This window comes from Pieris rapae, chromosome 20 (genome assembly GCF_905147795.1).
Source record: "Pieris rapae chromosome 20, ilPieRapa1.1, whole genome shotgun sequence".
Taxonomy (NCBI): Eukaryota; Metazoa; Arthropoda; class Insecta; order Lepidoptera; family Pieridae; genus Pieris; species Pieris rapae.
This window is the reverse complement of record NC_059528.1, coordinates 2,862,158-2,876,287: the sequence shown is the minus strand read 5'-3', so window position 1 is coordinate 2,876,287 and position 14,130 is coordinate 2,862,158. Positions and strand designations below refer to the sequence as shown.

Genomic DNA, 14,130 nt, shown 5'->3' with positions numbered 1-14,130 from the left:
ATTTGACTTCCAATATACGTAGAGTCTCAGTACAAAGTGCCGGAACGGTTTGATAATTATAAATCCCGCGTTTTTATATAACGTATTACGTATGAACTTCGGATATAGTACAAAAGTAGGAAGATGGGTCAGAGTTCAAAAATCCTCCCACGCTCTGATGTAATCCTGTATGGTGATAATTACTGTAACAATGTGAAATTGGATCTAACGTTGACGTGCTGATAAGATAGTCTGTAAAATATGTCGCATCTAATAAGGTTTGACGCTATTTATACCAGAAACAAGCCCCGCGATCTTGGTACGCCTTACGCCCAAACTCAATAATCTGTATTAAGCCATTTTTGACCATCTGAGATAGACATCTTAATCCAAATGTTGTAAAAATGTTCCAATAACCAATCGACGGATTGTAATAGCCATCTGTCGATACAAGCTATCCATGGTAGGTTGGATTGGTGTCTGGATAGACTTTTGTATGAAAATGACAGTTCTACTATGCCAATATCCTACTAAAACTACCTTTTTATATTTCTCCATATACAAAAACCCTCTCAGATATTAAGGAATAAAAAAAATCAGTGGCTTGACCACAACTTTTTTAGGTCTGGGCATCAAGTTTCTGTATCTGTTTAGTGATCATTTCTTAATCTAATAAGCCTCTTATACCTTACACACGCCGCGGTCAACTTTAAGGGTCTAAGGCAAGCCGATTTTCTCACGACGTTATCCTTCATCGTTCAAGCTAATGTTAAAAGTGGACATACAAAGTCCGTTGGTACAGCCACAGCCTAGGATCGAACCTACGACCTCAGGGATGAGTGTCGCTCGCTGAAGCTACTAGGCCAATACTGCTTATGAGTACAAGGAATAAATAAAAAAAGTGCGTGCGTACAAAGTACACATGTCAGAAGTAAATCTTCAGTGTAAATTAATTATTACTAAGGTAAAATCCCCAATAGATGATCATGTACTAGTATATGATCACTCCATTTATTTATATATCTATGTTCACACTGTTTACAAAATGTATACGTGCTAATGATAATATAAATAATTAAAAAATCTGCGTTTACCGCACAACGTTATGCGACAGAATCCATCTAATCGAATACATGAACCAATAGATTTGATAACTATGAACTTGATATAATTTAGATATTTTAATTTCTCATGAAGCTCAAGCCTAGATAGGTAATTTCTTTACATTGACTACAAAAGCATTAGTTCGGGAGCTAAATTTAAGTGATTCGAAGTACATAATATGCACGTTGGCTAAATTTATATACAAGTTATGTGATATACGTATACGAAGATTTCTGTTGCCATTCAGGTCAAAGTAATTAAATATTCCACGCCTCGATTTGCCCGTAATCGGTTTTCGACAAATCGAGATTCTTACAAAATATCGCTAAACGTTTCTTCTACTTGTGTATATTTATTATTTATTTATTTATTCGAAAACCAAACAGAGACATCCTTATAATAAAAACAAAGTCAAAAATAAAACACAAAACAAACACACTGGATGCATCCACAATAGGTTACATGACAACAACACACATAATAATAGAGTTAAGACATTAACAGTTGCTTTATTCTATTCCTATACAAAGCAGTAGTGGAGTGCGAAAAAGGGTCAATGTTTTTGATAGAATCTGAATATATAATATGAATATAAATAATAAATTTAGCTAAAACATTCAATTCTACTTCAAATATATAATGTTTAAAGAACTTTATTTCTCATTACAAAAATAATATTTTATTTACATGAGAAACTTAATATTAATATGTATATATACGAGCGAGATACACGTCGCCATTAGCCGTCTAAATTTTAGTAAACTGTGTTCACTCTAACATCTTTGATGCCTTTTTGAATTTGTCAAACACGACAATAATCCGAATTTTACTGATGGTTACTGATTAAATAATTGCACACTCTCATAATTAATAGACTTCTTCAAATAATTTGTACGCGGCTTCGGCAAGATAAGCAAACTTGCTCGACGAGTATTGAATGTAGTTGTGTATTAGATTTTTTTAAATGATAAGCTACTATGGAGAGAGTTATTTAAATTGTTTTAAATTAAGATACAGGTGCTATAAACCTATAGTTGTTTATTCGTCATCATTTTGGTTTCTTGGTAGATTTTATTAGTGTATAAATATATAATTTTATTAGTCTGTGTTAAAAAATATATCTTAATTAAATTAATATATTTTCCGTAAACATAGCTGGAGGTTTTACGTATTCAATAATAAAAATAGAGACGCTTATTTTTAGAACGCAAACAATAACTTTTACATAGATATAATTACCATAACTAATAGCACAAATCTTTAAGGTTACAATTAATATTACGACACGAAGTTTACATAACACAAAACAAATTCCGCAAAAATAAATAATCAAACGGCCGGAAGTACAATCCGACCTTGTAAAATGACCGCGTTTCTTCAGTGTTATTATAAATGTTAAGTACTAATGATTAAAAATGGTCGAAAACACGGAGAACGAATCAAATTGTGATATGTCCGGAACGTGGAGATCGATAGAATCCGATGATGTTGTGTTAAGAAGTGACGAAGAGAAGAGAGCGAAACATCTATGGAAAAGGTCCAAGGAACAAAGGGACAGAGTTAGCTACCAAATGCAATGGGCCCAAGTGTTAGAAGAAATATCGTGGAAATTGGCTTCTGTAAGTTTTTGTGTGTGTTGTAATTAACCTATATATCTGTTAGTAATGAACGCGAAATTTACGATGTTTGTTTTATGTATGTCACATGGGCTATTAAGAATGTTAATTGCTTTGCTTAATAATTTAGTTAAACATCTCATAGATAAAGTGAAGTTACATAACTGCCGTCTTTAGGGGCAATAGGTCAAGAAATCAATATACAAAAAATACTCTACTTTTATCTTCAAGTTTCATATGTCAACAATATTATTTTAATCTTGCAATGTTTGATTCTACAAGACTACATTTAAAAAATTCTAATGAGAAATCTTTAATTATTGCTTACTTAAGACACACAGAGAATGGACATTTTTTTTTATAGAACAGGGGGCAAACGGGCAGGAGGCTCACCTGATGTTAAGTGATACCGAAAACGTAATTACCAGAAGGCTGGCAAGTGCGTTGCCGGTCTTTTAAAAATTGGTCATATCTCGAAGGACCCTAGTCACATTGGTTTATTTGATTCGAATACTTCAGATAGTTTCACATTGTGGTGACCCGGAAAAAATTGCTTTATTTAATATTTTTGTTGCACACTCGCTGAATTTACAAATATTGCATTATTCATAATTTGCTACAAAAATATAGGATTTATGTTTCTTGTTTTGTTTATATGTTTTTAGTTTATATTCTATTAATTAATTTCATATCGGATTATTATTAAGTTATTTTAAGAAATAATAAGAAAAATATGTATTAGAGTTAAAACTGTCAGGTAGTATTTCAAATTATTTTCTAAAGGCACGTTAGATTCCCACAACACATCAGTTTATTTTGCAATATAAACCCGGTGTAAAATAACCACAACTTAGCTGAAACCACTGGTCGGTAATAAAAACTGTTTACAGCTATTAAATGACCACTCGCAGCAGATTCTGCCATGCTATTTATTTTATAGACATAAAACTGGTGTCATATAAACAAGCTTCAAAGAAACTCAGATCGAGAGAGTCGAGAGTTCGCGCGTTTTCTTCGTTGAAAAATACGTACATACATACGAGTCATACTGCGCCCTTAGTTTGATTTTGAATCCTTAGTCTATGTATGTCTTTATACATATAATTCTACAGTACGGGTGTATGTCGGCTTAATCCGATTAGTCCGGCTTAGTCCGCTAATTTACTATATTAATCAAACATATTTATAACAGTATATATTCCGAGAATAGTATGGTTTTATCACAATATTGTTGCGTATTTATGTTTCGTTTAAATTAAACGTCATTTTCATCAAATTTTACGCGAAATGCTTAAATTTTTTATCCGTTGTTAAACACCATAATTAAATTCAGAATTTAACAATATTTTTTTAAATTATTTATTAAATCATATAGTCTTTATGACCTTAAACGCATATTAATAGATACAAACTAGGGTTGCCTGGAATAAATCGCAAAGTTGCCGCGATGAACCCGTCTGTTATACTATGTTTTTATTATGTTTATTGTTAATATTATTATTCTTTTTGTGTGCAAAAACTGTAATAAATATATTTTAATATATAAAAACAAAATGAAAGTAAATTTAATCCATAAAGTATTTAATCAAATTACGGTTGGTATATTCATTTATTTTAAAAAAATAGTAGATAAATTAAACACTACGAAATGAAATTAAACAAAATAAATCAGTTTTGTATAATGTACCTCTCATCATAAGATTAAACCAATTGAAATATTTGTATGTAATTCATTTTTCGAATCAGAAAGTTTATCAAATGGCATTCTCAAGTCTCATATTTCGCATTTCTCAGGAGTACCGTACTGTAATTGATTTCCTTGCCTTATAATTTGCGCAAGTGTATATACTATGTAGGTTCCATATTAGTGTAACGGGCGGTTTAACGGAGTGTCCCGGTTCAAATCAGTTACGCAACTGTTGTATATGTTTTTGCGTTGTTACCACATTGTTTAGTTCATAGTTCGCGTAATCACAGATATTAACAGTAAGCCATGAGAATTTTTAGTACATTGTGATGCGTTGCCTTGTAACTTGTACTCCGTAACAGCAGTGTTCGTCTAGTGGCTTCGACCGACTTTTTTCCCTGAAGTCGTAGTTTCGATCCCCGACTGTACAGCAATGGACTCTGCATCTAAAGAATAAAAACAAATGGACCAAATGAAGACAAATTTCACCGTTAAATACGTTATTTCTGAGTAGGAAGGGCTATATTTATTTCCCAAATGTTTAAAAACAGCCATGAGAATTTGAATTCTGTTCATCTATGAGCATAAAGGCTTAATTAATTACTAGTATTTTGGCCTATTTTTATAAAAATATGTGACTATAATCTATATTATTTATACGCCAATGATTAAGATAGATTTGATATATTGTTTGATGAAATAAGTAGTACCTACACAGTAATGTGCAAATATATATATTAATACTGTACTGTACTGTATTACTATATATTTTCTGTACTGGTTTCACCCGGGCAGAGGAATCATAGGACATTAAGACAAGTTTGTAAACAATAGGTACATAACTTGCTATGCTTGAAATTTGAATAATTTTCAATTTTAGTAAATTAATTTATTAAAAGTAAATAAATATATTAAATTAACTATTTAATTAAATTGTATCAACATGATATCAGATTTTTCGTAATAGCGGATGTTATGATCCCTTGAGAATAATTAAATCGGGAAGTGCACTTAAGATTTGTAGGGCGAAGTTCCCGGATGTGGGCGTCCTCGTTTGTCGCACGAACTTTTATCACTGTTTCATCTTATAGTCTAATCCATATTCAAAGGCATTTGTTTGGGTGGAGGTAACAGTAAGCTTACAATTTCACCAAAGCCCACAATTTGAACCAAAAAACCACTTTGCCAAAAGAAAGACTCTAAAAGCTAATCAGCTGTTGTCGTGACCGCCATCTTGTTTTACATTAATAATCAACACGCTGGCTTTCGGTCAGACGGATACTGAAACGTTTTATATCAAAATACTAGGGACTTAATTGAATATTTAATTAACTGTCTAGAGATTTAATTAACTCTCTGATTTAACAACTTTACTGCGACATTTACATACTGTGTCTATTATCTAATATTTAAATACTTCCAATGCTATGAACAACAGCTGAATCTATATGGGACGAAACTTCTATACTAAAAAATCAATTCCACACAAAGGGAACATGGCGCGGAAAGAAAAGTGCGTGCGTTGCGTGCCCAATGGCTTCATTTATATTTATGAGATCGTCAAACAGGTTGCTACAAAATTAAGAAAAAGTTTCACTTGATAAATGTGCCTTCCTATACTTCCTTGGTTACGAATAACGATCCGACATTTAAACTTTTTAAATAAATATTGTCCCAAGAAACTATAGAAACTTAAGAATCCTATTCTGTATTGATTGGTTTTTTGATAAGGTTTGATTTCTATGTTATGTTATTGTTATGGATCTTGTATATTTTTATCTATGTTCTTCGTATTCAATGGTCAAGTATTCCCGTTCAGTAATTTATAATTAATACTATGATACAAGTCACATTTTCACATATGAAGTATTTCCAAACCAAGTACCTAGACTAAAGTCTTTCAAGATACGAGCATACCAAATCTTGAAATTCCGGCAACGCACTTGTGAGCCTTCCGGCAGGTGGTATAAATAACATCTCTAGCCCGCTTTTTTGTCTTGAAAAACATATTTATGTGACAAGTATTAATCATTATACATATGAGGTATACTCGTATATGTACTTACCATCCGCGTCTAATCTCGTCTTATAACGTGACTATAATTCTTGTAAATATCTCACATGTTTTAAAACACAATATATATAGGACCCGCTAAGATTCACGTAAAGGCTTAAAAATTAAAATTAAATCATTCTGAAAATCATTTAATATTTTATGACATACTCTTATTTTATATTCATCGACGCTTTGATAAGAGTTATCACACAAACACATCAGGGAAAATAAAGCAATGAAATTCTCACATGAAAGTAATTGAGGATGTCAGTTATAACAACATTGAAGAACGTTCACTAAACGTGGATCAGGGTTTTTCACAAGAATGATTTTACTTAGCTCTTAAACTAAATTCAATAGTTCTCGAAGTTTACAGATACATATATACCTAAGCCTAATATGATTATTAGATGGTATCTAATAATCATATTATGCTAGATAGATATCCATAGAAATTATTAAAATATCCTCCTAATACTTTCTAGGGATTTTAATCATATACTTTATGCATGTATTTTTGAAGTGGTTAAATCGAAAGAGGTTGCCAATTCTCCCCTTACCTGGGGTAGTTAGTAGTATGTGTTCTAAAGCAGGATCTGAAGAAGTACTAGTCAAGTACTCTTCAGGAGATCATCGATTGTCTATGGGGTCTATAAGCACCGAAGTAATCTAGCACAGATTATATCGACATAATTTGACATGTGAAAATTTGTTTAATATGGAATAGAGAAGGTCAATAATAGTTGATAGAAGTACAGGAATCATACCGTTGTGCTATCAAATAATAGAGAGCAATAAATAGAGACTTGTCTCTTAGCTTTACGGTTCTCCAAATATAAGTTTATATAAATATTATTTATTTATTATAATATGCTATTTTATTAATCTGTGTAGTTTACAAAAAAGAGTTTTATTTAATAAATTATATTAACCAGACCAATAACCCTATAAATTTCTCTAGTTGTAATAATGTTATATTTATGTTTGATAATCTATATTCCCACCAAGTTCAAAGCACGTGCTTCACTGCATGTGCTCCAAACGAAAACCGGCCACAGCTGCGCCCAGATACAAAAAATAAACAATAACATTTGACAGTCGAGATCAATGCTTTTCGTCTTTCAATAGGCTATTCCTTGAAACATCCTTTTCATTATTATATGTAAAGAACTAACGGACATTCGCATTTCTGTGTTCAGATTCAAAAATATTACGCGCAAAGCAAAATCACTCAATGATGACAAAAAGAGAATTCATAGTGATTATTCTGTCGTATTTAAATTTGAATTAAGAACTGTCTATAGAAAGTATAGCCGCTCAATGCCACAGAATAAATATTCACACCAAAAACAATTATAGATAATGAATGATTCAAGATATATTGTTAATTTATAAAAAAAATTATAAAAAAACTGGTACATTTTTTTTTCAATACAACTAATAATTTTTTCCAATTAATATCAAAGGCATCTATAATTTGTAATTGCCCCAGGCGGGCACGTTCTTTAAGGCTCTCGAAGGCTTGGTCTACACTCCAATAATAATTGTTCAGTAGTCGGCAGGTGTGCACTAACACTAGCGTACTACACACACAGGCAATTCTGTAACGAGCCGTACATAGCACGTTCTTTGAAACTTTAAGCTCCCAATATGTTGCTCTACTTAAAATGCATTCTTTGTAAAATTATTTATCTGTTTAATTTAAATATTAAATGAAATTTATATATACTTATTATATATTTAAATGTTTAGTGTTCACTAACTCAATGAAATATTTGTTCTAAAATACGTAGGATATGTAAAATATAAAAAGCTAGTTAGTATCTAAAGATTTTATAGTCTAGAAAAGACACGTTAATAATGTTCCAGACAGTTAAATTATTTTGTATGTATTTTATCACTTAAAATGCATCTTTAGTTAAGTTTTTTTTCTATCGTTGAATGATTGATTTTGGTGAACTCAAAGACCTGGAACAAAAAGTGTGTAAAACACACAAAGTGCCACATTATTATTTGATTTACGTGTCAGTCATAATTGATTTAAAGACAACATTAAAAAGTAACTCAAGTAGAGCAACATGTCGATCTGTTTACAGTACACGGGTGGAGGCAACCACTTTTTTTACAAACCCAACGTATTCCCTCGCCCCTTACATCCCGACCATCAGTTCCTTATTCTTACTAAAACACTCGCCATGTGCTCTTGCATCCTGTTCTGGTTTTAAAAAACGTGACGTATAGTGTAAGGCAATGATTCACAGAGTATATAATGTAGTGTAATTTATTAAATGTATGTGCAATAATGGATACATTAAACGTTGTTCTGAAAACAGGATACAAAATTGTTAAGGATTTTTCCGAACAACATATTCACGTGAGTTGAAGCCTTTATTTTTGAAAATATATAAATTAGGTTCATTCATAAAAGTAGGTTACAAGATTTTTGTATGAGTTTCAAAAGCATTCATAAAGATTTAAAAGTTGAACTAAATTTATTTACAAAATGAAAAATTTAACCTATACAATCTACTAATACTATATTTTATTACTTTAGTAACTATACGTATCTCTCTATCTCTTATTGTAATGAAGGTTAGTCTAGACGTGTCTTTACTCGGCAAAACAATAAACAAATGAAGCAGGCGTTAAATGTATACCTCATTGAAGATACCTTATTCAAGATTTCATCTATAATTTTTTGTCTTCGGAACTTACAACCTACATACCTAAATCTGTTTTTAAGTATTGCATGTCTATAACGTATAAAACGGGTTAGCGGAATAATAACGGAAATTACAAGCAAACGTACTCGATTACATGTTACTAGAGCTAAACTTGACCGTATGCAATTTCTGCACATTTGTTCCGACTAAATTTAGGTGAAACTTAACACTTTCACAATAATTTATGCTATAACGGAAAGCATTTTTATCTCTATATTATTTATTTATTTTAACGGGCAAATACATAAAATAAATAAATAATTAATTAATATAATCTTTAGAGTATTATAAAGTTTATATTTGTTATTTTTTTTCTTATTACTCGTTGTTCTAAATTCCTTCATTTCATATTGATAAGAATATAAACTTTGTATCCCATTCATCCATCATCCTTCCGTACTAAGTGATCTGAATTATCGTGATTCATGTACACTTTTTCATTTTCATGTTTCCCTTTTTATATTTTTGTCCTGTTTACTGTTTATATGTGTTTTAATTGATTTGTTTTGTTCCAATTGTTGTGACTTAATTACTATGCCTTATGTATTTTTGCACTTCTTGCCTTGATGAGATCGCTCGAAAGCGACAAGGCGGCCAGTTGCACTCCTTTTTATTTAATTATGTCAATTGTAATTTGTTTCCGCATATACAACGAAGTTAATAAAGAAAATAAAGGCCTCCTCCAGCTTTTTCCTTATTTTCTTCTTCATTCGCTTCGATCGTCCATTGCTACTTCTGTTTTAGAGCATAATGTAATCTTTACTAGAAATTATTAATCAATGAACAACAATAAATGTAATAATTTACGGATTTATACGAGAATTCTTTGCGATTATCCGATTAGATCTGTGTCACGAAGTATCTTCGATATGTCAGTGTCAGTTAATTGTTGGAACAGTTGTTTAGAAATAAATAAACTGTATAGCTTTCTAAAGACTTGTTTAAATACTAAGTTGTGGTATAAGTTCAGTTGCTAGGACCGCCTAAAAAGTCAGAGTCAGGATTGCAAGTAATTATTCTAACAAAATTTTTCTCTTAACAGATGGAGACATCAGGAGGGTCAGAAAGTTCTGGAGGAGAAGATTCAGAGGCTCGGCGATCACGGAGAGGCCACGTTCTTGCGGAACTTCTACAGACTGAGAGAATCTACGTACAAGAAATGGGCTCAATTCTCACTGTAAGATTTTTTCTTGCTCCATTTCGTAATTTCGCTGATATGGTCCATTAAGCACCTCGATATCTCTTGTGCGTTACGCGCTCTGAAAATTAAATATGCCATTGTATTCACATAGTAGTGCCACGCTCAGTGGCCCGCTATGGACCATCTGACATCTCACCATTTATCTGATGTACGAGCCACGCACGCGACAACCGCTCAGGCGCAGCGGACCCACTCAATGGAACGCCAACGCTTTACATTTAGCACATTCGCAAAGTACACCTCGATGCTAGCTCTTCGTCGCGTGTGTTTTTTTTTGTTTAGTGCAATATGAAACATGGAAAATACGACCTTCACAAGTCTTCCGCCGACCTCAGCATTGGCACTTCCTACTCATGGTACTACAGAAAAAATGACAGCACGACAACGCGGAAGAAGAAACTTTCGAGAACCACCTCCGAATCGACTCTTTTCAGTGACTATGCGAATCAAATAGCGCTCTTCGATAAAACGAAAAATAAAAAGAAGAAAAATCCTAGTGTTGTACCAAATCGAATTAAATATCAGAAAAAGAACTTAAAGCCAGTGTACTTATTACCGTTTATTGGAAACTTTTATTACGGTGAAGTACTACCTGGTTATGAAGACACTCCGAAGACAGAAGAGAAAATTGTTTACTTGCCGGATTCCGATGTTTTAACAGTATCTGAACGACATACCACTGAACAGGCGTCTTTAGCAAGCAGTAACTCAACTGTTGTTTCTTTTGGGAACATCGTAAAAAATCCCATCTTCGGCTTTAAAGAAACGGACGTCCACGTATCGACTACAGAGTATTTAACTGATTCTTCAATTAGCAAAGATTCTCAATTACAAACTAACAGTTGTACAGAAATACGAGATACAATGGAAAGCAGCAAAGCGACGAACGATGTTTTTATGAATATAATGAAAGATTATAAAAGAATAATGAAAGAATGGAATAACACTATAATAGACCACTATTCCACGGGCTCCCATTCCAAACGTTCAACAATGTGTTCCAAGAGCAACACAGAGAGCTATGTGCGAAGTTTGCATTCAACATTATCGTATCGAAAGAAAAGGCGCGAAAAGTCTATTCATCATAAACAAACATACAATCATAAATGCAAACGGTATGAGGATCATCGCAAAAAATCTAGAAGCCTAAACAAGAATCAGACATTCAGTAATTGGTCGTCGACGTTGCAGAATTTTAAAAACATCTTCCAAAAGCACGGTGAAAATATAACACATCGCGATTGTTTGGAAGCAATTTATGAAGATTACGATAGGCGTCTACAACAGTGGTGCGATGCCATCAGTGAATACCCGTCTTCGTTTGACTCGGTACATCTGATATTTACAAGAATATCTTGTAGGGTTTGCATTCAAGACAAATTTATTCAATCGTTCTAAATTCCTGACAATCTGTGAACCTCGTCACCGTCTCCAAATGAAATATAATTAGGAAAACAATATCGCTTGATTCTTGACCCATATGCACATTAACTCACCCATCGTTCGACTATATAATCTTCTATTCTGTCTATTACAGGGATACAAAGATGAAATTGAAAAAGCGGAAAACCAACACGCCCTGCCATCAGGATTAGCAGGACAGGCAGATGTTCTGTTTGGAAACCTTCACGAACTCTTCACATTCCATCAAGAAATATTTCTTAAGGATTTAGAAAAATCCATCTCAGCGACAGAACTTGTTGCGCTCTGTTTTGTTGAAAAGGTAATTTATAATTTTAAAGAATTCGTCTGCTCATAAAAATAAAAGCTTTGAAAGACTTTGCTGATGATGATAAATTTTTTTCATCATTTCTTACCTGATGTTAAGTGATAGGTCCGCCCATGGACACTAAATAAGAGGGCTCGCGAGTGCGTTTCCGCCCTTTTAAGAATAAAATCAGCACATTTGTTAACCATATTATCAATATGACACCAGATCTAGTCCAAAAAGGAGTTGAAGCGATTTTTCTTCCTTATATTCACCTTAATATTAAAATTTCAGAGAGAAACATTCTTCCGCCTATACAGTTATTATTGCCAAAACATACCTCGTTCAGAAAGGCTTCGAGAGACACTGGTGGACACACATCTATTTCTTCAGGCTTGCCAACAACGCCTCGGGCACAAGCTGCCCTTAGCTGCTTATTTGCTCAAACCAGTGCAAAGGATTACTAAATATCAGCTTTTATTAAAGGTCAGTTATCATTATTCCTTTTAGGAATAAACGGGAACTGATTAAATTTGGACGGGATATTTTCGAATAAAATGAATCAAAAATACTTACTAAAAAGAATCTTCTTTAAAACGTTTAATTACGTCACCAACTATATGCTATTCTACTATTTGAGTTGATAAAATTAATTCGGATGAGGCTTACGAATATTTATTGTGTCCGGTCCTACGCATTAATACGTACGTTTAACATTTTGAAGTTCTTAATGTTATGGACACAACATTTACTTTCCGCTAGCGCAGCGACTCAGTGACCATTGGCCTCCGAAACTAGAGAAGCCAGCTTTGCCCACGCGCTACTTCCTAACGCGTAGGTACACCACGGCGTCTTTAGCAATATCTGGACCGAAAAACATTTAATAGTTACTTATTTGTAAGCAGGAGTGATTGAACTAGTGAACATAGGGCGTAGTACAGGATTTAGACCGACAGCGAACCTCAATAACGTTTACATATTAAAGATCACTGTCGGATCTTACACAGAACGGGCGCTAATTGATATTCCAGTAACATTGATATTCCAGTAATCTAAAAAAGATGACCTTAAATATATTTTAGAAGTTATATTACACGTAACATAGTACAAAACTAGTTTAGTACTATCTTGTTTTGGTGTCTTCAGATTTACACATTTTTTTTATTTCATTAACTAAATGTTATTTTGATTGATGAATTGATGGGATGTTCTGTCCACATCATAATTTAGATAAAAGTTGGACTAATAAATTTATTATTTAACATATGAATTATATTTTTATAACAAAACAATCATATTTTCTTTTTATTCCAGGATCTCCTCCGGTATAGCGATTGTGGGTCAATGAGTGCTGGTCTCCAACAGGCATTGGACTGTATGCTGGTGGTCCTCAAATGCGTAAATGACTCCATGCACCAGATCGCTATAACTGGCGTACCGGTCAGTATATTTTAAAATTAAATTTAAGTATAATAGGCAATGTACATCGTGCATATAAAAAAAATAAGCAGTTACTGCATCGTACTTAGACCGTCTTAAAAATTATATTTTACATAAAAAAGTTAGGGCCATTATGGTCTGGCAACATTTGCACACCGTTTGGACGCCTACACAGATCAGTGTTGCAAGTGTTGCATTATCGTTTCATCAGCGCTATAATCTCGTGGACAAACACTTCATCACATGACATTTCTGCTAATTGTCGGAACGGCCTGGTATCACGGATTCTTCCACGTCATGATATGACACGTTGTAGGGGCGGAGTCAATTATATAGTAGAGCCATTATTTATATAAACATTTTTTATATATTTACAGGTTGATCTCAATCAACAAGGCGAACTTCTATTGCAAGGGTCCTTCCTCGTATCATCTGAGACAAAACGCGATCTCCGACTGCGTATACGTCCGCGACGCAGACATATTTTCCTTTATGAAAAAGCGATGCTCTTCTGCAAACCAGCTGCTAAGAACAGCCACAATAAAGCCACTTACCACTTCAAACATGACTTGCAGGTGAGACTGGAGAGGTCGGCCTTAGACCATTGATAGATTTG

At 33.1% G+C, this 14,130-nt stretch overlaps 1 protein-coding gene across 6 annotated transcripts in view; it reads left to right on the top strand.

Annotated features, from left to right (window-relative positions):
• Positions 1-14,130, top strand: part of LOC111000963 (guanine nucleotide exchange factor DBS) — an 83,406-nt gene that overhangs the window by 62,030 nt on the left and 7,246 nt on the right. For all 6 annotated transcript variants that reach the window (XR_002600457.2, XM_022270587.2, XM_022270590.2 and 3 more), the window contains exons 12-16: positions 10,208-10,342; positions 11,904-12,089; positions 12,369-12,560; positions 13,389-13,514; positions 13,892-14,089. Coding sequence is in view for 5 of the 6 variants with exons in the window: in XM_022270587.2 (XP_022126279.2) it covers positions 10,208-10,342; positions 11,904-12,089; positions 12,369-12,560; positions 13,389-13,514; positions 13,892-14,089 (837 nt within the window). In the remaining variant the exon portion in view is untranslated. The remainder of the gene's footprint in view (positions 1-10,207; positions 10,343-11,903; positions 12,090-12,368; positions 12,561-13,388; positions 13,515-13,891; positions 14,090-14,130) is intronic.